Genomic DNA, 27,762 nt, shown 5'->3' on the forward strand with positions numbered 1-27,762 from the left:
TCATACGCTACACTACCCACTATAGACTACCTCACGCTTCTGCGTTATCTTTCTTTGTGACCCCTAAAGGAGGCGCGTCACTGTATTTATATATGTGCAATCGTGACGCTACCATCTCGCGAGATGTGATTTGTGACGTTGAGATTAGCTGTCAGGCAGAAGCAAAGGAGCTGGACATTCAAGGCATTGCAGGATTGTGCGGTTTTGTAGAGAAATTCGGGACTGTCTCGCGAAGAGCGGAACACTTGTGCGGTATGTCTCATACGGTGTGTGCTATAACTCGGCCAATATGTCTGATAGAACGTGGGTATTAGTTAGGGGGAGAGGGGAGCCTCTGGGGCGCAGATGGGACATGTAATTGTAGGGAGTGCTGCACAGAAAGCCAGAAGAGCAATACTGGAGGGCAGCAGAAAAGGGAAAGTATTGCAACTGAAGGACTGAGCAGGAACAAAGGGCTAGTGACAGAGCAACACTTTAGGTAATGAGTATTTAGCGGTTTAGATGAGTGTGAGTGGAGGAGTACAAGTAAATGAATGAGAGTGAGTGAAGGAGTACAAGTAAATGAATGAGTGCTAGTGAAGGAGTACAAGTAAATGAAGGAGTGCAAGTGAAGGCGTACAAGTAAATGAATGAGCGTGAGTGAATGAGTACAAGTAAATGAATGAGTGTGAGTGAGTTAGTACAAGTAAATGAAGGGGTGCGAGTGAAGGAGTACAAGTAAATGAAGGAGTGTGAGTGAATGAGTACAAGTAAATGAAGGAGTGTGAGTGAAGGAGTACAAGTAAATGAATGAGTGTGAGTGAGTTAGTACAAGTAAATGAAGGAGTGTGAGTGAATGAGTACAAGTAAATGAAGGAGTGCTAGTGAAGGAGTACAAGTAAATGAAGGAGTGCGAGTGAAGGAGTACAAGTAAATGAAGGAGTGCAAGTGAAGGCGTACAAGTAAATGAATGAGCGTGAGTGAATGAGTACAAGTAAATGAATGAGTGTGAGTGAGTTAGTACAAGTAAATGAAGGGGTGCGAGTGAAGGAGTACAAGTAAATGAAGGAGTGTGAGTGAATGAGTACAAGTAAATGAAGGAGTGTGAGTGAAGGAGTACAAGAAAATGAATGAGTGTGAGTGAGTTAGTACAAGTAAATGAAGGGGTGCGAGTGAAGGAGTACAAGTAAATGAAGGAGTGTGAGTGAATGAGTACAAGTAAATGAAGGAGTGCTAGTGAAGGAGTACAAGTAAATGAAGGAGTGCGAGTGAAGGAGTACAAGTAAATGAAGGAGTGTGAGTGAATGAGTAAAAGTAAATGAAGGAGTGCTAGTGAAGGAGTACAAGTAAATGAAGGAGTGCGAGTGAAGGAGTACAAGTAAATGAAGGAGCGCGAGTGAAGGAGTACAAGTAAATGAAGGAGCGCGAGTGAAGGAGTACAAGTAAATGAATGAGTGCTAGTGAAGGAGTACAAGTAAATGAAGGAGTGCGAGTGAAGGAGTACAAGTAAATGAAGGAGTGTGAGTGAATGAGTACAAGTAAATGAAGGAGTGCTAGTGAAGGAGTACAAGTAAATGAAGGAGTACAAGTAAATGAAGGAGTACAAGTAAATGAAGGAGCGCGAGTGAAGGAGTACAAGTAAATGAAGGAGCGCGAGTGAAGGAGTACAAGTAAATGAAGGAGCGCGAGTGAAGGAGTACAAGTAAATGAAGGAGCGCGAGTGAAGGAGTACAAGTAAATGAAGGAGCGCGAGTGAAGGAGTACAAGTAAATGAAGGAGCGCGAGTGAAGGAGTACAAGTAAATGAAGGAGCGCGAGTGAAGGAGTACAAGTAAATGAAGGAGCGCGAGTGAAGGAGTACAAGTAAATGAAGGAGTGTGAGTGAAGGAGTACAAGAAAATGAATGAGTGTGAGTGAGTTAGTACAAGTAAATGAAGGGGTGCGAGTGAAGGAGTACAAGTAAATGAAGGAGTGTGAGTGAATGAGTACAAGTAAATGGAGTGCTAGTGAAGGAGTACAAGTAAATGAAGGAGTGCGAGTGAAGGAGTACAAGTAAATGAAGGAGTGTGAGTGAATGAGTACAAGTAAATGAAGGAGTGCTAGTGAAGGAGTACAAGTAAATGAAGGAGTGCTAGTGAAGGAGTACAAGTAAATGAAGGAGTGCGAGTGAAGGAGTACAAGTAAATGAAGGAGCGCGAGTGAAGGAGTACAAGTAAATGAAGGAGCGCGAGTGAAGGAGTACAAGTAAATGAATGAGTGCTAGTGAAGGAGTACAAGTAAATGAAGGAGTGCGAGTGAAGGAGTACAAGTAAATGAAGGAGCGCGAGTGAAGGAGTACAAGTAAATGAAGGAGCGCGAGTGAAGGAGTACAAGTAAATGAATGAGTGCTAGTGAAGGAGTACAAGTAAATGAAGGAGTGCGAGTGAAGGAGTACAAGTAAATGAAGGAGTTTGAGTGAATGAGTACAAGTAAATGAAGGAGTGCTAGTGAAGGAGTACAAGTAAATGAAGGAGTGCGAGTGAAGGAGTACAAGTAAATGAAGGAGCGCGAGTGAAGGAGTACAAGTAAATGAAGGAGCGCGAGTGAAGGAGTACAAGTAAATGAAGGAGCGCGAGTGAAGGAGTACAAGTAAATGAATGAGTGCTAGTGAAGGAGTACAAGTAAATGAAGGAGTGCGAGTGAAGGAGTACAAGTAAATGAAGGAGTACAAGTAAATGAAGGAGCGCGAGTGAAGGAGTACAAGTAAATGAAGGAGCGCGAGTGAAGGAGTACAAGTAAATGAATGAGTGCGAGTGAAGGAGTACAAGTAAATGAAGGAGTGCGAGTGAAGGAGTACAAGTAAATGAAGGAGTGCGAGTGAATGAGTACAAGTAAATGAAGGAGTGCTAGTGAAGGAGTACAAGTAAATGAAGGAGTGCGAGTGAAGGAGTACAAGTAAATGAAGGGGTGCGAGTGAAGGAGTACAAGTAAATGAAGGGGTGCGAGTGAAGGAGTACAAGTAAATGAATGAGTGTGAGTGAATGAGTACAAGTAAATGAAGGAGCGCAAGTGAAGGAGTAGAAAGCAAGAGGCAGTTGTTGCATATGTTGGTAATTGAGAATAGAAGGGTTAGAAACAGGAGGAGTGTGGAAGAGGGGGGACTGAGGGGTGTATGGAAATGGAGGCTTAGGGGCAAAAGGGAAATGTGGAAAGGAAGGTTAGGCACTCTGGCAATGGAGGGATAGGAAGTGTCCCAAATGAGGGCAAACTGAGGTATCTGAGCTTTGTGCTGTAATGAGAAGACTAAGGCAAGAATAAAGGGAATGCAAGGAAGGATTTATGCATGTGTTGGATTCATTGGAAGCGAGACTACATTTCTGCTTTTATTTTTCATCAAAACCCAGTAAATTAAAAGCAACTAATCTCATTTGCTGTAAGGTGTAAAACAGCTTTCACGCACATTAAATTGTTTATATCTAGACTCCTAAGAGGTAGACATGAGATGCTCCATCTGTTTAGCCAATGCTCACTTTTTTATAAAACACACGCTAATTTATTACTTCCCAATCTTAAGAGTACTTCACCTTAAAGTTAACTTTAAATATGCCCTAGTCCAAGCAACTTTGCAATTGGTCTTAATTTTTTTTGTATAGTGTTTGAATTATTTGCCTTCCTCCTTTACATTTTCACTGCTTTCAAATGGGGGTCCTGACAATGGCAGCCTCAAATCTATTGCTCTGTGAAGCGACACAGTATTGTTACTTTTATTCCTTATCTTTCTATTCAGTCCCTGCCTTATTGGTATTGCCATCTCTCGTTCAAACCACTTCCTGGTTGCTAAGGAAAACAAGAACCTACAACCAGATAGCTGTTGAAAATTCAAACTGGAAAGCTTTTGAACAAATATCTGATAATTTGAACAAATATCTGATAAACCATAATAAATGAAAAAAATATGCAAATTGTCTCAGATTGTCAATGTCTATTTCATACTAAAATATAAATTAAAGGTGACCAACCCCTTTAAAGGGAATATAAATCCAAAAAATCTGAATACTGAAGCAAAATGTAATTCTAAACAACTTTTTTTAGTGAACAGGAGGCAACCTGCTTTCACTTTGTTATAAATCCCAGGACCGATTCACCCTTTGCCTTGGATAGCTGTTTGTTAGCATGCTAATTAAAGGGCAAGGAACCCTAAAGGAAAGTGCCAATATGTGCTCCCACAGTAATTTCACTTTTATTATTTGATTTATACCTAGGTTTTATACCATGGTTATGAAAGCATCCATGGAAGATGATGACTCAGGATGGCAACTTTCCATGCAGGACAAAATGGGGAAGAGCAATACCAACTGGATAGACATAACACAGGAATTCAGAGATGCTTGTAGTGGTAATTATGTTTACATGGTCAACAGACTTTAAAGTAGACTGCACTTACACATTTTATCCTGTCATCTACAATAGCTAAAATTTAGAGCTGCATTACTAAATCATCAGCCATTAAACTTGGCGGGAGGTAATTTTTATATGACATTAGTACTACTTGAATGCAAAATGCTCTAAGTAAAGCCTTATTGGATAAATTATAATATTACTATAAAAAATAATATCCAGGATTGGATTGTCAAGTTTTATATTAGGTAGCAATAATATTTGTGTGGGTATAAAAATATATGAATCTTTTCCCATAAATTTAACCTGTTTTTCAGAACTGAAGCTGGGAGAGCTGCTTCATGACAAATTGTAAGTATACAATTGTGCAGTGTATAGATGTGTGTGTGTGTGTGTTCAAAACGTCAGATTTTTTTCAATACATTACGATTTTTCTCAAGTATTCAATATCAGCACACCAACTGGCATCGCTACTGTTAATTTATTTTAATTCTCTGTCTAGGCTATTTGGGACAGAGAGGGGATGTTATAGTTCTAGAATTTGATTGGTTATTTATGGATAAAAACGTGGGCAGTTTCAACATTTTAGTGCTATTTGTTTTATGCAAGTGTGAAATGTCTTTTTTTTCCTTTAAACCATGTGCTTATACACATAATTGGAGGTATTCACAAATGGAATTGTGGCATGGATTGAGAATTTTGTGTAAAGACTTGCAGTGACAGAAATTCTAGAGATGATTGCTTTATGGGAATTTCCTGACAATTTATTAATTTTACATTTTAGGTTTGGTTTGTTTGAAGCAATGTCTGCAATTGAAATGATGGACCCAAAGATGGATGCTGGAATGATTGGAAATCAGGTCAACCGAAAAGTCCTTAACTTTGAACAAGCAATAAAGGTAGGGTTTACACCTATTAATGGGGCAGGTCTATATAAAGGTTTATATTAAGGGATTCTGGCACTTTGGTAAAGTTATTGCTAAAATTCCATATGCTTCATAACCTGTCGCTACATAATACCACTACTTAGCTAGGGTTTAGAAGGTCAAGGCTACGATATCACATGCAGTGCAATACACAGAAATTTGTTGCTGTGACTTCTTTAAAACAGAGTTTATAATACTGCAAAATACAAGTTTTACTGGTTGCTTTCTAGTCATTGATCAGCATTACATGATCTAATTTATCTGGAAACATATACTTATGCTATAGTAATTATGCAATTGTTTATTTTTATTTTAAGGATGGTACAATTAAAATTAAGGACTTGAGTTTTCCTGATCTAATAGGAATAATGGATACATGCTTCTGTTGCTTGGTGAGTATGCTGTTTTTTTTAATACATTGTTTACTTTGGGTGATTTTTAGGCTTTAACAGGACATACTGCAAATAAACATAATCAGTGAAACCTTTTTGTAGCCTTAAGATTTGTTATGTTAAATGTATTTTCCCACAAAATGTAAATGCATAATGTGTTTTTGTTTCTTTCTAGATAACCTGGTTAGAAGGTCATTCCTTGGCACAAACCGTTTTCACCTGCCTATATGTTCATAATCCAGACTTAATAGAAGACCCAGCAATGAAGGCTTTTGCTTTAGGCATCCTCAAAATCTGTGACATTGTTAGAGAAAAAGTCAACAAAGCTGCAGTCTTTGAAGAGGTAAAAATAACAACCCTTGTGTATGTTGTCACCTTTCCAATAAAAACAAATCATTAATGTATAATTACTCTTACATCTCCCTTAAAGGAGGATTTCCAGTCAATGACATATGGATTTAAGATGGCAAACAGTGTCACAGATCTTCGAGTAACAGGTAAAACGGACATTTGTGTATATGTATCATAAAATAATTTTATGGTCAGAGAAGCAAATAAATATTACTCGAACGGACAAATGATATACCACGGTATATTGATATTAGTCCATTAGCATCTACAAAGTGTCAATAAAACAAAGTTAATGCTGCTCATGAATACAAATTTGATGACCCCATTTTACTAGAAATTTTTTATTTTTCAAAACATTTTTTTTATTTCTCAGCAATTTCTTATTACTCAGAAAAGGAAATTCTACATATGCCTGTGTGTTGCCTCCTTAGCTTTCAACACTGTTACAGTTACAACACTGTCATTGTCTTTTCAGGCATGTTAAAAGATGTAGAAGATGACCTTCAACGAAGAGTAAAGGTACTTGGATGGCATCCACTGATGTGCTTTTAATAATTGTTTATTTTACAGCAAATTAAAACCTTTTGTAAATTAATATTTCTTAATTGATATACAGTATTAAGCATTTATTATTAAGGATGAAGAGAAATACAAAAAAGGCTAGTGGTGTAATTGATTAAGTATCTGGAGCCCAATAGTAGGGGGGTTATTTACTAAAACTTTTCTCAATGTTTGGCAAAAAAAAAAAAAATTACCAAACCCGAATCTCCTTTATTTAATAATAAAAGTGTTCGAAACAAATGCGAGGCAATGCTACCGCATACTACTATTCTATGCAAAAAAAACAATAGCCACCCACTGGATGGGAGCACATCCCCCTTCCATCAAAGCCTGGCTGAAGATGGTAAACGCCATGAATCCACTCTACAAACTCACTTACTGTACGAGAGTAGATGCTCCCCAGGCAAATTTGATAAAGTGTGGGGCCCCTGGTGCGACATACTCCCAGAGGCTCTCCAACCACTGGACCCTTGAAACTATTAACTCCAAACCCCGAAGGAAATATTAAGTTATGCCCGATCGCCACTTGGGGATATACATAACAAAGTAACTCTAATGCTATGTTAATGCCTTTGACAATATGACCGACCTGATATATGTGTATTGTTATCATACTGCTTTATGAAAATAAAAATCGAATCGAAAAAAAAGAGAGCGGGAGAATAAAAGTTGGTTTATTTGGTTAAGGGGTCAATGGTGGAAGAGTAATGGTGCTTCCTGGCCTAAGGGTTATATTTAATAGATATATTTAATGCATCTATTGCATTCTTTCTTGGAGAATAAAAAGACCACCCTTTAAAAAAGTGTTGAAAAAATGTTGCGACAAAATTGAGTGTCCTTTTGAATCATGCGACTAATAAATCTAAAAAATTCGAGTTTGCTCAATTAAACTCGATCTTTGATAAATAGACCCTTAAATGTTGAGAAGAGCATTATGATCACAATGTCCTCTTTATTTTATGAGCAGCATAAGTATAGGATGCTACTTACAGGGCTGCAAAATATGTTGACATTTTATAAATGCATGTTAATAATTCTATTAGTATAGCATTATGGGTCTAACATAAGAAGTGATCTAGCGATTTGTGGACTATGAGTGACATACATAGTAACATCATAAGTTAGGTTAAAAACAGACAGGTCCATCAAGTTCAACCTTTTCAGTCTATATTGCTAGTTGATCCAGAGGAAGGCAAAGTACCCAATTTGAAGCCTCTCTATCAGAATCCTTTATCTTAATAGAAAGACATTATATCACCTTTAAATCCCATTTTCAAACATGCACTGTTTTGAAACTAAACATGGTGTCATAATAAGCTTCACCCTGTCTCCTTCTCCCTAACCTTCCTTTTTTTATTTGCATTATAAGGAAAGAACTTGAAAGGGCAGTATGATTAAATGCTTTTATGTCCCCCAGGGCCTTGGAGTTCTTTATTAATAGTTCATGCATGTATATGTTTGATCACACATGTTGTTTCAGTAAACATTTTCTATATAACCTTTTTTTAACGTCTGTTTTATCCACTGAAACTGTAATTACATCTTCCAGCTTGTTTTTTGAATGACAGGCAGCAATGTGTCAGTGTAACTGCAGCTGCGTCTTACAGTGAGGCTCGTCAATAATTATATTTTTTACACTAGAGCACAAGGAGTCGCCAAGGAGAGGCAAGAAACCCTGACGTAGAGCTTGAAGTAAGATTTATATATCTTAAATAAAACTAGAACACGTTTGCGCCAGAAGGATTCATGAATACCAATTTATCCATTTTGATATTCTTTATTTACAGGTGGATTTAGGGAGACATATAGCAAAACTGAGAGTCTTCCCTCAAACCCGCCTCCCCCCCAATTTTATTGAAAATAGTGAATACTGTATGGTGCGAGTTTCACTCTGGGCTAAAAATTGTCATCTTTAAAAATGGCCCCTTTGTTGGAGCTCCCCATAGATATGTCCATATTTCAAAATGAGGTGTGCAGTGTTCAAAAGGGCAGTAGACTGGGCCAGCCGATCACCGCCCTGCAGTATTGCAAGCAAAAACAGTCTTCAGTTCAGACCAGCCTAACTGCAGCCTGGGAAAGGAGGTAGCAGAAAGTGGAACTCATGGGTGAGGCTAGTAGGGTTTTTGGAGAACCAACTCTGGAAGCTTTAGTTTTGACATTACTTCACTTCATCAGAACTCTGTATAATCCTTACCTTTTTAAAATGAGCTGTTACAATTGATACATATATTTTTTACATTCTGCTAGTGCTGTTAAGAATTGTATGTATATTAAATTGTAACAGTTCAGTATGTGCACTTTGATTATTGAGTTGCTAGTCTGAAAAACCAGAAAAAACAACTAAAAACAAAACACTGCAAAAACAAAGCGCAAAATTAAATTATGTAGAAATCAATTGTCTTTATTTCTGGTGTTCTCTGTTGTAATCTGAAAAAATGTGTTTTAAAGGCATACAACCCCTTTAATGAGATCATCTTTAGACTTACTTTTGAAAGTATTGACTGAAGTTCATTGTTTTACAGTGCATAAAAATGTAACTCAATCTAAGATTTAATAGCAATGTTAATTAATTTCTTCTGTTTTTTTTCTTCAGCATCAACAGTGTTTGGCAGTATTTAGCAGAGTAAAGTTTACACGCATTCTCCTGACTGTATTAATTGCTTTCACAAAGAAGGAGGTAAAAGAATATTTTTTTAATATGCAAAATTGTAACCATTTACTTTCTACCATTTGCTAGATGGGGATTCTGCAAAGTGCAGTTTTAGAACAGCTTGAGGAGCTGCAAGATAGTAAATCTTTTCTGTATGGTATTATCTTGTAACCATTAATTCTGCAATACTCTTACTTGTGTTGCCTAGACAAGTGCAGTGGTTGAAGCATCAAAGCTTATTGGACAAGCAGTTGACCTTCTATCTGCCATTCACAGTTCTCTTTCACATGGTATTCAAGCCAAAAATGATACCACAAAGGGCGGTAAGAATTCCTGCTTTTTTTTCCCTTTACTCGTGTTATTTGCTAAATTTTAGTAATTTTGCAAATGTAGAATTGTGAAATGTTTATTTCTTTTGTATCATATAACACAACATAACATTAAAGATTTTTTTTTTTAAAAAAGCATCTCTACATTTATTGCAAATGTACCATATGTTAAAAATATTTATAGTATTTCTATTTATTTTCTGTTAGACCATCCAATTATGATGGGTTTTGAGCCACTTGTTAACCAGCGGTTGCTTCCACCAACCTTTCCTCGATATGCAAAAATAATTAAAAAAGAAGAAATGGTCACCTACTTTTCTAAACTTATAGATCGGATAAAAACAGTGTGTGAAGTTGTCAATTTAACAAACCTACATAGTATTTTGGTAAGTATACTATCTGCATATAGCCAATGCGTCTTGTAAAATAAACACTGTTGGATTTTTTGCTCCATTTCACGCCGTCTTTGTGAACAAAATCAGACACTACTAATACCTTTTTAAAGAGAATTCTAAACTGTAGAAATCCAACCCCGGATGGGGGTAGTGATATTATGGCTCTTCAGATTTTCCTATAATCATAGCCTGTAGTGTGTTCACTCAGGCCCGGATTTAGGGAAAGGCCCCCTAGGCCCGGGCCTAGGGCGGCAAGATGTTAGGGGCGGCAAGATGTTAGGGGCGGCAAGAACAGGGTCGGACTGGCCCCGCCATTGGCAGGCCCCAGACCATATAATTACAATAAGCAGCCTTTATTTATTTTTTTCTCTTGCAGCGTTTTTTTTTTTTTTACAATTTTTTTACAAAAAGTACCGGCTCCCTCCCCCTGTCCGATCCACTCAGTGACACGCGCACACTCATCCCCCTCCACACACCCACCGAAATGACAGGTGATCCGTGATCGCACATTGGTGGTTCAGTGAGGTGGGCGCCTTTAAACTCTTTGTTCTGCGATCGGTTTCTCCTCCTGGCTCAGGCTTGTGCTGCGTGCGTGACGTCTGTCTCTGTTATCTTGTGAGAGAGATAGACGCACGAAGGCACGCAAGCAAGCAGGCTCCTACCACAAATCTGAGCACAAAGAAGGAAAGAAAAGCAAAGTATAAATTATGGCTGTCCGCCCACTAAACCACCAATGCTTCACTGAAGATAGGACCAAAACTTGGGGGGGGGGGGTGAAAGTTTGGAGACTCTAGGAGAATAAGGAGAGCAAAGGACAAACTGGAGAGAATGCCATGTACTGTAAGTAGCAGGACAGAAAAAATTGTGAAATAGAAAGAGAGGGATGTGCACATAGAAAAGTAATGATGTATAAAATAAAAAAGAAAATGCTAAGAAAGGAAAATATAATAGGCTTGCCTCACTCATGTATTTTAAGGGATAAAGTCTGCTGAGAAATAGGAACTACAAAAATGATGCTGCTGCCAAGATTTGACTTTTTTATTTTATAATAAATATTTAACTGATGCTGTGGCTGCCCACTGGAGCACAATTGACAAACTTATCAAAACATGGGACATATCTCTCTCTGCATCTATGTATAAAAAGGTGTCTATATATAGAGAATATATATAGATATATCTCAAACAAGCCTAACTGCTAGTTGATCCATCTGATCCACTTTTGCATAAATGTCCTGATTCGAAAAAGATTCACATCCAGAAAATGCGCGCGGGTGGGGGGGGGCGTCACAGTAGCTGGGCCTAGGGAGGCAAGGAGGGTAAATCCGGCCCTGTGTTCACTGATTTGATCTAGATTATCTGGGATACAGTTATAAAGCCATTACAAACTTTAAAACTAGTGCCAGACAGAGGTGTATATCAGCCTGCCAAAAATTAGCCCCTACATGGGCATTTGCCACTTCTCCCGCTTGTACTTAGAACCCTGTCCACTCGGGTTCTTTTTCGGGGCTTTAGAATTATGAGGCAACCCATATCTAACGCTGTTATATTGATATAGTTATTATGTTGATGTGAGTTACATGTGCCTTAACTAAGGAGATAATTGACCTCTATGTATAGGATTGGGAATTGTTTATGGCACTTAATTGCATATGTATAAGATGGGTGTGCCTAATGCCTGCATAAATGTTTGTTTTTGCTTCACAGAAAATTTGTGTCTGGACTTTTTTGAAATATATATATATATATATATATATATATATATATATATATATATATATATATATATATATATATATATATATATATATATATATATATATATATATATATATATATATTAAGGGCTTCCTCTACTGGACATAACTTTACAACAGAAATGTATTTGTTGGATTTACCTCTCTGTGGGGCAATTTCATTAAGATGCGAAGTTGCGCCAGGCGCAACTTCGCCGCACTTCGCCAGGCGTAGTTTCGCCAGCGCTCCGCAAATTCACTAAAATCCGAAGTTGCGCTCAGGGGTAGCGTAAGGTTGCGAAGTTGCGCTAGCGTTGATTCGCTATGTAAAGCGAAGTTACGCTAGCGAAGGCTAATTTGCATACGGCGCCAAATTCAAATTTCAATGGAGGAATACGTATCGGCACTACAAATGCCAAGAAAACCTTCAAATCATCAAATAAAAAATTTATTTTGCCCTACACATGTGCCCACTGTCTAGGTAAGTTGCCATGAGTCAGGAAATGTAGGGGGGAAGGAGGGGAGCCCCAAAAATTTTTTCGATCTTTTTCAGCCTATCACTCATCATGTAGAAAACACGCCAGCGTTTTTTGGGACTTAGAAAAAAATTTGACTTTTTTTGAAACAATCCCTATCTACTCTATTGCGCTTCGCCAGGTCTGAGGTGGCGAAGGAAGTCTAGCGTAAAAGGTAGCGTTCAGTACACTGCACAAGTTAGTGAATTTGCGTAGTTACGTCGCTAGCGAAAATTTGCCTGGCGTAAGGGTGCGAAGTAACACTAGCGAAACTACGCCAGTGTTCGTTAGTGAATTTGCGCAGTAACGAAAATGCCAAACGCTTGCGAATTAACGCAAGCGTTCGGCGCTTAGTGAATTTGCCCCTGTGTGTGCAGAAGTGGGTTAAATTTTGCCTTATTTTGTAATAAAATTTCACAATAGGGCATAATGAATTAGACATGTTAGCAATAACATACATTCAGCTAAATTGTCTGATATTCTTCTGCTGCCTTACTGTACTTTCTATTCCTGGTTTATAATTCATACCCCTCTATAGGGTAAGAGTAAATTCATATAATTACACTTTATTGTCTATGCTAATTAAGCTATAGATTTTTCACTGAATTTAAATATTCTTAGGAGTAGGGGTATGTGAATATACATCAGTTTTTTGTATTTGTATAAATTTGTGAATTTTATGTAATTTATTGTATCACCTTACACAGCATTGATATTTATTGTATTAATATCTTGCACCAATTAAGTACGACACACTAATTGAATAATTTATTTGTCTATATGTTTGCACTTTTTTTCTGAATTCGTATGCTTGACAAAGGGGATTTTATTCCCCGAAATGTTGTATTTGCAAATAAAATTTGGAAGAATTCCTTTAGTCCTGTGTGCCATCGGATTTTGTTGAGTTATAATTCATGCAGTCACTTTTCTGGTCCAGTCACTATCATGGTGGTTATTTATGTAGGATTAAGATAGATGTTCAAGAAGCAGTGGTCTTTCTAAATATATATATTATTTTAGTGCTGGTACTTGTATTAGGCTTATACATTATTATTGTACTGGTTTTATGCTTTGACAGATAATACCCTTTGTCTCTGTTATCTGATAGGATTTCTTCTGTGAATTCAGTGAACAATCGCCTTGTGTTCTCTCAAGATCCCTCTTACAGGTAAAATATTTTGTATGGCATGTGTACAAGTTGCATATCTGTATAGAGAATCACTGGCAATCTATTGTGCTGAGAAGCCCTGTGAACAAATTGTAGACACAATTAATTTCCTGCATTCATGTTTAGTACTCTCTGAAGTCTGAAACGTGTTCTTCATTTTAGGGTACTGTTTGTAAAATATCCCATGTTCCATTTGCACTACTGGTGCATTTGTTTCTGCTATTGTATCTGTACAATACAATAGAATGGCTGCACTACAGTTACAACAGAGGTTAAAAATGTATTAATATTTAAACAAAACATCTCTTAGAGTATAAGGCAACTCATTCTTACAGGGCTGTGCTTCATATAATTTTCTGTGTAAAAGGCAATACAACCATTTTAATTTGCTGTTCAACAAACTTATTCCAACATCTTGAATTACTGTAGTTCCAATTTTCTTATATGTAGACCATGGCTCCCATGGTCCCACCTCACCTATCATTTTGCTAGCTCACCTCAACATGTTGCTGTCCCTCCCCATCCTGTTGTGCCTTGGCAGCAGTTATACCTATAGGCATCTTTTTTTTTTTTCCAATATACCGTATATACTCGAGTATAAGCCGACCCGAGTATAAGCCGAGGTACCTAATTTTACCTACGAAAACTGGGAAAACTTATTGACGCTAGTATAAGCCTAGACACAACTACAGCCCTGTCTCCCAGCAGCGCACATTCTGCCAAAGTGACCCCCCCCAGCGATCAACCGGACTTCTTTGCAAAGTTGATGGTGACAGAGAATTGCCAAATGGATTACTGTGTGCATTGTCCCACTGTCCCACTACCATGTGCAGAGGGTGCTGTTTGATATTGCCATCACTGTTAATCTTTCGTATAACCAACAGAGGGTGCTGTGTGATATTGCAGTCACTGTTATTCTTTCATATAAACAACAGAGGGCGCACTGTTATTCTTTCATATAACCAACAGAGGGTGCTGTGTGATATTGCAGTCACTGTTATTCTTTCATATAACCAACAGAGGGTGCTGTGTGATATTGCAGTCACTGTTATTCTTTCATATAACCAACAGAGGACGCTGTGTGATATTGCAGTCACTGTTAATCTTTCATATAACCAACAGAGGGCACTGTGTGATATTGCAGTCACTGTTATTCTTCCATATAACCAACAGATGGCGCTGTGTGATATTGCAGTCACTGTTATTCTTTCATATAACCAACAGAGGGTGCTGTGTGATATTGCAGTCACTGTTATTCTTTCATATAACCAACAGAGGGCGCTGTGTGATATTGCAGTCACTGTTATTCTTTCATATAACCAACAGATGGCGCTGTGTGATATTGCAGTCACTGTTATTCTTTCATATAACCAACAGAGGGCGCACTGTTATTCTTTCATATAACCAACAGAGGGCATTGTGGGATATTGCAGTCTCTCCCCAAGTGTACTGTTGGTATACTAATGATTAAAAGTGACTGAAATCTCAGCTACTCGGGTTGGGTACCGCTGACCCCAGTATAAGCCGAGGTAGCGTTTTCAGCACATTTTGGATGCTGAAAAACTCGGCTTATACTCGGGTATATACGGTAAGCAAAATAAGTAGAACGCATGATGAAAAAAAAAAAACATTTTTGCCTATTCTTTTGATTATATTTTTAGTTACAAAAAAGTAGGTACAACATTAAAATACAAATACAACAGTAAAGGAGGATTATATTGTTATTTCAGGTATTATCTCACTATTAATTAGTTGGCTTAGCTTAACTAGTGATAAAGAGCTAGAGTTGTGTTCAGAATAATAGCAGCCTGACATCACTAACCTGATCAATCACTGTTTTGGTAGAAATATATTTTTCATGGCAAATAACAGAGTAATAGAAAACCAACATGACATGCATGCTAATGATTCTGTGTAATTGTTCCAAATCATAGGAAGGAAGGCAGCAAATGTGCATGCTGGTTTTAGTGCATTTGGGTCCTTCCAGACATTGTTTAGAAGAACAATGTACTTTTATTAAAAAGTTGATGGAGAGGAGAAAAACATATAAAGAAGTGCAGAAAATTATAGGCTGCTCAGCTAAAATGATGTCAAATGCTTTAAAATGACAACCAAACATTTCCCATTGACGTATGTTATTTATGCTTATTCTGTTGTATGGACTGTTACATGTGTGTATATGGACTAACTTTGCTTCCATGAACAAATTAAAGCAACAGAGGCAAACAATCGAATGATAGACGCTGGCGGCAAAGATAGGTGCAAGCAGTATATGGGTTAACCTTTTACTCACATAAATAATAGAGTAATACAACCATTGCCACAACCACTGTTATATACTGTATTGCCAATTCTGAAATGATTTTGTTTTGTGAGAATGGGTAACCGCCCAATCTGCGAGTTGGGACATAAACTTACTTTTGCTGTCAAGTCATCTGTTATGCTTTAAGTCTTCAATAAAACTCACTTGAACCAAAAAAAAAATGACAACCAAAACATGAAAGATGTTGAAAAAAACTACCATTTGAATGGATAGAAGAAGACTCCGCCAATGATCAGCTCCAGGAAGATCACAAAAGGTCTAAAGTTACCTGTGAGTACGGTTACAATTAGAAGACGCTTATGTGAAGCCAAGCTATCAGCAAGAAGCCCCTTCAAAGTCCCATTGTAAAAAAAAAAAAAAAAACCTGTGCTGAAGAAGTTACAATTTGCCAAAGAACACATTTACTGTTGGGCCTGTTTATCACATACAAGAGATTATGGATCAAAAGAGGTCATGTTGCCTTATGTCGAAGCAGAATTGCCATTGAAATGGGCGTTTGAACAAGACAATTACCCCAAACACACCAGTAAATGACCTTAATCCAATAGAAAAATTGTGGGACATCAAAAATGCAGTTTCTGAGGTAAAAGCAAGAATTGCAGAAGAATTGTGGAATGTAACAGGTGGCAGAAGTTGGTGGACTCCATGTAACCCAGATGTGCAGCAGTTCTTAGAAACACTGCTTATACAACTAAATATTAGTTCAGTGAAAGGAAAGCAAAATCTTGAAACTTTGCTGTGACCATTGAGGCTTACGGATAATCAGAAGTCCATTGGGCTTTATCTATGCACTTGTAAACTAATTATCTACCTTGTAAAGACCAAACATGGAGTAGCTTCAATCTCCCTGTGTAGTTCAGAAATAATAAAACACACAGATTTTATTAAAACTAAGCAAAACAAATGTTCAACACAAGCCCTATTTATTGTACTCTGTTTGAACCGGGGGTTATGCTATTTTATTCACTGTATGTAAACACCATTTCTATACTATTGCAATTCAAAATTCAGTGTTATGCATTTTTGGGAGCTTTTATTATTATTAACATGTATTTATATAGCGCCAACATATTGCGTAGCATTATAAAACAAAGAACCTATGCAGCTCATACAGCAATTTCCTATTTTTTAATATTATTAATTTTTTTTTTAAGGCTACATTTCTAGTGGATAACAAGAAGGTTTTTGGAACTCATCTGATGCAGGACATGGTGAAAGATGCACTGCGCTCTTTTGTCAGCCCTCCTGCTCTTTCTCCTAAGTAAGATATTTGATTAGTCACTTAAAAAATTACTTTTCAATATCATTTTCTATTTAGCTGCTTAGAGCTTTGTTTTTTTTTCTCTTTTTTTAGATGTTGTCTATATAATAACCACCAGGCAAAAGACTACATTGATTCCTTTGTGACTCACTGTGTTAGGGTAAGAATTAAAGGTCTGACGAGTGTGTTTTTTGATTGTGTAGTAGTTGCAGTCCTAAAGTAAACATTTGTCTTTTCAAGCCATTTTGCAACCTGATTCAGATCCATGGACACAACAGAGCACGGCAGAGGGACAAACTTGGACACATTCTCGAAGATTTTGCCACTTTACAAGATGAGGTACCAAATAATTTGTGTTTGCTACTTTTACAGTGACGCAGGGAGGCCTATGCCTACCACTGCCAAAATAGAATATTGACTGTATTGATGTATTTATTTTTTTCGACACACCAGAGAATCATAATGTGCAGTTCATTTTCCACGAGGCTGAAGATCTCAAATGTTTTAAAAAAACTTGATATATATTGTTGTTAAAGACAATTCCTATTGACATCTATGGAAACTCATCAGCATTAACTTTCTGGTGACTTTTTTCTATAATAGATCACAATTATATGAGGTTTCATTAAAAACTCTATACCCCCATATATTTGTGGGGGTTTTCCTCCAACTGAGACCAAACACCCATTTGACTATGGATAAATCTACCCTTTTATTTACTGTGGCTTTGTGTTTCTTTTGTGTTTTTCTAAATTAAAAAACAAAATTGATAATCTAGTTTGCATTGTATCTAGTATAGGTCAATCTAAAAACAACTGGACTTGCTGAGTAATCAATGAAGACGTTTCACTACTCATCCGAGCAGCTTCTTCAGTTCAACTGACTGGTGTGGGAACTTCTCGGCATATAAACGTCTTCATTGATTACTCAGCAAGTCCAGTTGTTTTTAGATTTACCTATACTAGATATACCATGACCTGGATGAATGAAAATCTTCATAGTTTGCATTGCATTCCCCTAGGAAACAAAATATTATAACATACATTATAACGTGATGTAAAAATTGTTTAATATTGGAAATCAGAAGGATAAGAAGTTGTTTTGAAAGTAAATAAAACGTTGTAAGGGTCAGGCGACACGAGCAGATTCGGGAAGATTAGTCGCCCCAGTGACAAATTTTCTCTTCTTCGGGGCGACAATCCCCCTGCCAGGCATACGTGGCGCTTTGTTTTCCGAAGTTGCCTCACAAGGAAACTTCAGGCGACTTCGGAAAACGAAGAGCCGCAGGGGGTAGGCAGTTTGGGGAGATTGTCGCCGGAAGAAGAGGAGATTTGTCGCCGGGGTGACTAATCTCCCCAAATCTGCTTGTGTGGCCAGACCCTAACAATGAACAGTATCCCTGTCTGTAGTGTAGCAGAGCAGAACACATTTTGGGGCATATTAGGGTCAAAAGTTAAAACTTTGCATATTTTTACCAAAAATAAAAATGCGCCATTCAGCAATTTACTAAAGCACAAGTACGACAAGTTTTGACAAATTAACTTCACGTTGGCAAAAACACACAGGACTCCTTTACTTTCACCTAATTTTGGTATTTGAATCTAGACTTTGAATCTATTTCACTTTCCGTATTAGTTTTAAATGTTGTCTTTTTACAGTACATTGACATATTAGTTGTACTTTATAATGACATTTATTTTCTGGCTGTTTTTGCCAGGCAGAAAAGGTAGATGCAGCCCTTCACAGCATGCTACTCAAACAAGAACCACAGAGACAGCATTTGGCTTGCCTGGGGACCTGGGTTCTTTACCATAACCTGCGAATAATGATTCAGTATCTACTGAGCGGCTTTGAGTTGGAACTTTATAGCATGCATGAATATTACTACATATATTGGTAAGTTTAAACCTATTCTGAAAGCTATACTTGGTTTTGTATAGGTAATCTTACAAAGATAACATTTTTCTACAGTAATCCAATATTTACGGATATTTGATTACTGTAGTCTGCAGTGAACTGTGTTACTTTGGCACCACTGTTGCTTACAACATTTGATTTCTTTTCAGAGTTAAAGCCTTTAATAATGAAGGTCATTGGCCATTTTTGCTTCACTTACTATTTTGGTGCAGGCATGCACTTCCCTAAATGTGTATAGTATAAAATTATGATCGTGATTTTTATTAACATTTGTATTTATATAATGTCTGTATTTCTTGGTACCTGGAGTAATTTCATAATTCAAATACCACAACTCCTGCCAAGTGTGGTTGGGTGGAAACCCGCTCAGTAGGAAGCGGGAGCCACTTTTCGGAGCTCTTTTATGGTTTTTGGGCCTGAATGCTGTAGCCTGAAGGTGAAGCAGCCTGAACAATAGCCTAATCAAAGGCTTCAGCATTCTTTTAATAGGGCCTGAGGTCTCCTAAAAATCATTTATGCATTAAATTAACCCAATAGCATTGTTTTGCCACAAATCTCTATTATGTGTTTCTCAACAATTAATTGCTTCATTTTAACTGTATGGGAGAGGGCCATAGAGGTTTCTGAATATCGAGCTGATGAGAAAAGTCCTAGGAAGGACCAAAGCATAGGACAGTGTGTTAAATAAAGAAATGTGGTTTTAAGGAGCTCTGGTTCTGACATCCTTATCTTAGATATATTAATTCTTTGACTGTTCACCCCATTTTTTGGAATTGGATAAGAGTAAAAGCATTGACTGGACATACATACATATATATATATATATATACATATATATATACATATATATATATATATATATATATATATATATATATATATATATATATATATATATATATATATATATATATATATATATAAAAACTGGCACACTTCTGGTTTTTATACTATGCAAAAAGGAGATTTTATTTCAAATTCAATATCAAATTGTCCTTATAGTGGTTATCCGTGTGTTTAGTGCTTCTCAACGAGCCGCAGTCCCCATGCCAGATTGCAAAAGATTCCAAGTAAATCAAAAAATAGCCGGAGAGCACACCTTTATGTATTAAAAGGTTTCCATTTTTATTTCGCAGACAATCCTGCACAACTTGTTTCGGCTACAACTGCCTTCATGCACCTGATGAAGGCAGTTGTAGCCGAAACATGTTGTGCAGGATTGTCTGCGAAATAAAAATGGAAACCTTTTAATACATAAAGGTGTGCTCTCCGGCTATTTTTTGATTTTATTTCAAAGCCTTTTTGCATATTATACAAACCCTGAATGCGCCAGTTATTACCTTTTGCTTTACATATTTGTCACTTGGCACCCAGCTCACAGACTCAGTTTGTCTTTGAATGCACAGGCACTGTCTATAGTGCAGTGGCTTTTGAAACACAATACAGTAAGCAGTGCAGTTGTTTCCACAAGCCATGCCAGATACATTTCTCTGTTTAGAAATGTGAAGCAGCCTGAACAATAGCATGCCTGAGATATTAGCAAGTACTGTTTCTATTTTTGCAGATGATACTAAATTGTGCAGAACTATAAGTTCCATGCAGGATGCTGCCACTTTGCAGAGTGATTTGTCTAAACTGGAAAACTGGGCAGCAAACTGGAAAATGAGGTTCAATGTTGATAAATGCAAGGTTATGCACTTTGGCAAAAATAATATAAATGCAAGTTATACACTAAATGGCAGTGTGTTGGGAGTTTCCTTAAATGAGAAGGATCTAGGGGTCTTTGTAGATAACAAGTTGTCTAATTCTGGGCAGTGTCATTCTGTGGCTACTAAAGCAAATAAAGTTCTGTCTTGCATAAAAAAGGGCATTGACTCAAGGGATGAAAACATAATTATGCCTCTTTATAGGTCCCTGGTAAGGCCTCATCTGGAGTATGCAGTTCAGTTTTGGACTCCAGTCCTTAATGAGCTGGAGAGAGTGCAGAGACGTGCAACTAAATTGGTTAGAGGGACGGAAGACTTAAATTATGAGGGTAGACTGTCAAGGTTGGGGTTGTTTTCTCTGGAAAAAAGGCGCTTGCGAGGGGACATGATTACACTTTACAAGTACATTAGAGGACATTATAGACAAATGGCAGGGGACCTTTTTACCCATAAAGTGGATCACCGTACCAGAGGCCACCCCTTTAGACTAGAAGAAAAGAACTTTCATTTGAAGCAACGTAGGGGGTTCTTCACAGTCAGGACAGTGAGGTTGTGGAATGCACTGCCGGGTGATGTTGTGATGGCTGATTCAGTTAATGCCTTTAAGAATGGCTTGGATGATTTTTTGGACAGACATAATATCAAAGGCTATTGTGATACTAAACTCTATAGTTAGTATAGATATGGGTATATAGAATTTAATTAAAAGTAGGGAGGGGTGTGTGTATGGATGCTGGGTTTTCATTTTGAGGGGTTGAACTTAATGGACTTTGTCTTTTTTCAATCCAATTTAACTATGTAACTATGCTAGAGAGAGGGGCCTGGAATTAACTAAATATCTTTTTATTAACACAAGTTTTTAAAGAACCAACAAATTCTGCAGCAATATTCTTCTTTAGTAGAAGGGTGCATACATTAATTGATGCAGAAGATAGAGATCCCAGTTTGGATTGGAGGGCCCTGCTTTACAGCTGGTTGTATTCAGAACAGTTGTATTCTCTCTTCATTTCTAAACCTTGTATTATCTGTTTCATAATTCAAGAATTGAACAAATCTTTTCAAGATCAAATCTTAACAAAATGTGTTCTTTTCAAGAAGCATGAGTATGCAGTTAGGTTCTTAAATCTGCTCTGTGTGTGCCTATGTTTATCCGCAAGCTGAGAATCAGCCTGGTGTGTACTTTGCCTTATGCCACTATCTAGCATAAGGACCATATTGATTATCTGCAGGAGGCGAATCTGCTGCTCCCCTTCTCTTCTGCAGGCAGGGTGGATTTCAGCACAATGCAAAATGTCGGGTTTTGCCGCAGAAATCTGCGACATCTGCCAGAATCCAAGCAGAGGCTATGCTTTTGTGTGCAGGAACAGCAGGGGAGTGGATTCTCAACCATGATTTCTGCACAGGCCAACATCCGCAATCGTCTCGCCCTGAACAGCTTTCTGATGTTCCTGCATCGGGGCTGATACAGTGGTTCCAGCACAGTCACTGATTTGAGAGTAGGGGCTGATTCTCAACCTGTGTTTATTTGCAGACTGACAGTCATCCAAGCGTGCCCTTAGCCTAAGCCTTAAACATATTGCTTTATTTCAGTGTATTTTCTATAAACTGAAGGTCTTTGTTGGGTAGAAACTTTTTTTTCTTTTACCCTGCTGATCGGATCACTTATATTTTAAAGCTTCAGTTATTTAATTTCAGTGAATTAATGTATCTCTAATGAATGAATTAAAAAAAGCAGTCCGTTTGTGTAACCAAACTCACTCAGGTTGGAAATTCTGGGCACAGATGCAGATGACTAGCTTGTTGCCACATTTCCAGGATGTTAACCTTTTATGCCAATAGCGCCACATCACAGAATAGGGCTCACCATAAATGTAGAACATTTTCAATTTATCCGTTTAATTTGGAATTTTATATTTCCAGAAAGCTTTCTCAAAAAAAAAAACCCCTTTGTTCATCTTTTATCAGCTGATAAATGCTGGAATTTTAATATTGCTCCCTCATCAATGTGCCTGCGGTAACATTCAATCTGTGATGCTGGGCCTGTCATGTCGGCACTGTAGGTTGTGCTTTCTGGCACATTAAATGCTTCCGCAATTTTTTTTCTCCTTGAATCACAGGCTAGATTTCCTGGTTTAATTATCTGATTGCATTGTGAGTCAGACATATCTAATAAGGAAAAAAATCACAACCTATTTGTGAAAGCAATTCACTGCAGTTGGGGTGCATATGTATAACTGTACAACCATTTCCCTTTATCAAGTATCCCAAGTAGGTTTACCCGCGGGTCGGGCTGGTGCAGGCCGACCTTGCACCCCCCTTTCCAGGTTGCAGGCGGGTTCTGGTTGAGCTCTTCTGCCTGCTCTCCCTGCCCGCTACCTTACAATGCCGGCTTCTGACTTCCAAGTTCAACTTTTACAGCTGTGTGCCTGATTGCCCCGCCCTTTTTGTGATGTCACTGGCAGGGCGGCACGGTTCTATTAAAGGAACACGGTAGTTGGGCGTGGGTGGAGGGAGGGCGGATATCGTGCAGGTGCATGTTGTTATAAACCCCACCTGCACATCACTAATCCCAAATTTCCAATCACACTTTCTGTAACTTCGTTTACTTACATTCTCTGAATGTGGCTACTGAGGATATAGAAGCAACTGACAATGTGGCATTCATACATAATGTTCTGTACATTTTTAATTCTCTACTATATGAGCAATGTGATCTGCCTTTAAAGGGGAACCATATACCTTTTTTTTATTATGTACTCAATGAATAGGCCGGTGCAGAACACTCTTTTCCTCCCTTTTATTTTAATTAAGATGTTTAAATAAATGAAGATGAATTAAGAAAATAAAACCAGCTTCATTTTTCCAACTTCCTGTTCTGCCAAGTTACTCTTTGTAAAAAAAGGAAGGAGATTAAATAAAGGTAGATTAAATAAATATGTAGATTAGCTCTGTGCATAATCAGCTGCTCCTTATTTCACAGGCTACAGTTTAGGGAGCTGCTTATCTTCTACCCTGTTTAAAGAGGACGGGAGGAGTGAGTTCAGTGAAAGATGGCAGAATACATTTTCAACCCTAATCATATTTATTGTGCTCATTTTAGCAAAACTATTTATTGGTGTATATTACATGTATACAGTCCTGTTTACTATTCCTAGAACAAGTGTGGTTTTTATGTGTCTTATAAAGCAATATGCTGGTAGAGTGAACAATTGGGTATTTAAAAGAAAAGGTACATATAAGAAACATTATCCATATATTTTTTCTACATTTAGATATTCCCTATTGAATTGGGTATCATTTTGTGGAGCTTGCATTCACTATCTTTAGCTCTGACGTAACTTCCTCCCAGAGCTGATGCACATTAAGAATATTTATTTTTTCCACATCATACACATGATTAGACAGCATGGCAGAACAAATGGCTGTGAACTGCAGTGTGCATGCAATGGCTCAGGCTCGTCAGTACGGTGCTTTGGGGAAATATTGCTCTAAATAATATACCTAACAGACATAAAGATAGTTGTTGAAGTTGCACCGAATAGCAAAGAAATGATTTAGGGGAAACAGCCATCCTAATACAAACTCAACTCTGGATATGTAAATGAAAAAATAAAAATGGCATCCTGTAGAGAACAATAGTAGATTTCAGCTGCCAGGTACTAAGTCACATGAACTTTAGTATTGGGGGGGGGACTCTAACTGGATGGGTGTAATGTTTGAACTACTTTATGCAGGTACCTCTCTGAGTTCCTCTACGCCTGGCTTATGTCCACACTGAGTCGAGCAGACAGCTCCCAAATGGCTGAAGAGCGTATAATGGAGGAGCAACAAAAGGGACGCAGTAGCAAAAAAACAAAGAAAAAAAAGAAAGGTAAAAGCACTGCTAAATCACCAAAAATCCAGCATGCAAGCCCCTTTACTTTCCTGCTCTTCTCATCTTTTTAATTTTTCTGTTGTTGTTTTAACAGATGTAAGCACATAATTCTATCTTTTTTTTTGTTTATTAAAGTGATATAATAAAGTAATTGGTACCTTCTGAGGCTGTAAGTCAATTGGACTGTTCCTTGTGAAATGAGCCTGTGCTTGGCATGGGATACATACATGCAACATGATAGGCTTGCCTCTGAACTCTTCCATGCAGTACTGTCCAGTTTGTAATGACTTTTTTTTAAAATAAATGTTCTCACAGTTCGACCTCTGGGTAGAGAGATCACACTAAGTCAAGCGTATCAGAACATGTGTGCTGGAATGTACAAGGTAAGGTACTCTTGTAGAGAGCAGCTTTTCAAATATGGATTTGTAAAATAGTCTAGTTCTGTATATACTGATTTTGCATTTACTGGGCTTGCTGTAATGATGTCTATTGTCCCCCAGAATTGTAATAGGCATCAGTTAAGGCTTCTGCACTCAATTTAACTAGGGTCAATCCATTGGCATAACTCTTTATTTGACTGGGACCCCCCCACAAAACTCCATGTTGCCATATGCTTAGGGACTTTTAAAGACTGAATCATTACTGTTATAGAAATTTAAAAAATTTGGCTAGTACGATAGGTTCAGTATATAAAATATGAAATTTTTACCCTTATTTGTATAACCCTGTTTTGGGACACTCACTCTTAAATAGCAATAAACCCTTTGCAATCCAGAGCCCTGAATTCTCTTTACGTATGAAAGATACTGGATTTACAGAGCAGTGCCTCCACCTTGTGGGCACGGAGAAGCACACCTCAGGGGGGATTCCATAGGAAAATATAACACACAGTTTGAAGTACAACAATTTGAAGATGACATTTGTTGGGTTCTCATTGTTTCAGACTATGATTGCTTTCGACATGGATGGCAAAGTAATAAAGCCAAACTTTGAACTTGACAGTGAACAGGTTCGATATGAGCACAGGTTTGCACCATTCAACAGTGTGATCACACCACCGCCAGTGCATTACTTGCAGTTCAAGGTTAGTTTCATAATGTCAATCCTGCATGAAATAAAGTAGGACTGACCACTGGTCACATGAGGCATGTTCATAGCTATAGGTGGTCTTCCCATTTTTCGCTTGTATTTTGCATTGTTGTGTGCCCCCATAGAGATGAACATGTAGTTGCTGGTGCTCAATTTTTACAACAGAGAGACTGGGGGCTATAGAACTATAAATAAGTGTCCTACTCAAGACATCAGAATTGCAAAATGTTGTCCCTTTAAGGGCTCTTGTCAGTTAAGTAATTAAACTTCATTAGTAAGTACTGTTCTCAGTAAACAAATATTTGTTTCAAGTGATTGTCTGTAACATCTCTTAATTATTCTCCTTCATACTATAAAATGACAGGAAATGTCAGATCTGAATAAGTACAGCCCCCCGCCTCAGTCTTCAGACCTGTACATGGCTGCTAGCAAACACTTCCAACAAGCAAGGATGATTCTGGAAAGCGTTGCCAACCAAGATCAGGAGGTGACGTTTTTTTTTTTTGTTTTTTTTAAAATATTTACTACCTTGTGGTTTAGTAAGACAAAGAAGTGGGGGAATACATTTCAGTATATTTAGTATATTCAGTATATTTACTGAAATGTTGAACATTTTTCTAGCTAGCCGTATAGCAGAATATACTGTGGTGATATAGAGCTTGTAACAGGATTCCTTTGTAGTCTATAATAATGTTACGCCTATAATATATATTATTATTATTATTAACAGGTATTTATATAGCGACCAAACATATTGCGTAGCACTGTATATATAATATATAAGAATATTATAAGTCACTGAGTAGTTCAATGACCATATAAAGGCTGAGTACTTATATACAGGTCATGGAACTCCGAGGTGACTTAAAATATTTACATATTTTACAACAGGAGGCACATTATTTATTATAATACACAAGAGTCATGTGACACAAAGCACAGATTATAAATTATATCGCTTAACACTGATGATAAAAATATACCATTTTATTTATCATTTAGGAAGGAATGGGCTGATGATAATTGCCATAAAATCTGCATAATTGTAAATAACAATGTATTTGGTGTCAATTTAGGTCAATGAGATACTGAAGGTTGCTAAAAACAATATTGTCGTCATGAAATTGCTCGCTGGTGGTCACAAAAAAGACTCTAAGGTATGTTTGTGGACCCATTTTTATGCTGACAGTACTAGTTGGACTAGTAGATCAGTCATCACTGGTATAACATGGCTTTGTTGTGGAGATGAAGAAACTGAATGAGGCGACTTCATTTAGTTCTCTTGAGGCCGAAGTATAAATGTGAATGGGAAACACCAGAAACCACTGGCACAGCTGCTTTTCAGACCATAAATGGTTTCAGACACATCACATTGAAATGAAAAGCAGCTGCAGGAGGTGCTTATTTACACTTCACAACTGGTCACGTTATTAATGTAATACATAATCTACATTTTTGTTGTGCAGGTAAATGTGACCTGGTTTCAAAGATAATTAGAGAACTATAACTATTTATGTAACGGTTTTTCAGATAAAAGATCTTTGCGTAATTTATACCTTAAGTCTACTAGAAGATCATGTAAACATTAAATAAAGCTGGTTCTGCTTCCAATAAGGGATAATTAGATCAAGTTGAAGGTACGGTTTTATTATTACACAAAAAAGGAAATCATTTTAAAAGATTTTGCATTATTTGATTATAATGGAGTCTATGGGAGGTGGCCTTTCTGTAATTCTGAGCTTTCTGGATAACTGGTTTCCGGATAACGGATCCCATGTTTGTGTATATAATATACATACATATACACATCACTCAGACAGATGCTAAAGTTACCAATTCAAGCAAGCCTCCGCTGAATAAAGCAGCATAGATCGTTATATCTCCATATAAGAGCATACGTATTTTTCATTTATGACTTGGGGTGATGTCTGTAATCATTTGTTTTCTTTTTTCCTTCAGGTTCCACCAGAGTTTGACTTTTCTGCACACAAGTATTTCCCTGCTGTCAAATTGGTGTAAAGTCTTTGTAAACAGAAGAGCATTTCATGCAACCCCTACATGCAGTGTTTCATACGCACCAACAGTAGAGCAACCATTATTCAAATGCAGCTGTTTCTTCAGTTTTGTACAACCCATTGTGTAGAAAATTGTTTGAATATTTGTGTTTAAGCCTGAATTTTCGGCGGAAAAAGTATTAAACATTTCAGAAAATGTT

The 27,762-nt window shown here is 37.5% G+C and overlaps 1 protein-coding gene across 1 annotated transcript; it reads left to right on the forward strand.

Moving 5' to 3' along the window:
* Positions 1-95: 95 nt before the first annotated feature.
* naa35.S (N(alpha)-acetyltransferase 35, NatC auxiliary subunit S homeolog) lies at positions 96-27,762 on the forward strand. Its single transcript, XM_018243870.2, has 23 exons — positions 96-252; positions 4,220-4,353; positions 4,673-4,706; positions 5,140-5,254; positions 5,599-5,673; positions 5,849-6,016; positions 6,104-6,170; positions 6,500-6,543; positions 8,227-8,277; positions 9,179-9,262; positions 9,444-9,558; positions 9,772-9,950; positions 13,318-13,377; positions 16,855-16,961; positions 17,055-17,121; positions 17,202-17,300; positions 18,679-18,857; positions 24,319-24,455; positions 24,774-24,841; positions 25,402-25,542; positions 25,912-26,034; positions 26,624-26,704; positions 27,507-27,762. The coding sequence occupies exons 2-23, from the start codon at positions 4,230-4,232 to the stop codon at positions 27,564-27,566; spliced, it is 2,178 nt and encodes a 725-aa protein (XP_018099359.1). The 5' UTR covers positions 96-252; positions 4,220-4,229; the 3' UTR covers positions 27,567-27,762.

This window comes from Xenopus laevis, chromosome 1S (genome assembly GCF_017654675.1).
Source record: "Xenopus laevis strain J_2021 chromosome 1S, Xenopus_laevis_v10.1, whole genome shotgun sequence".
NCBI classification, from domain to species: domain Eukaryota; kingdom Metazoa; phylum Chordata; class Amphibia; order Anura; family Pipidae; genus Xenopus; species Xenopus laevis.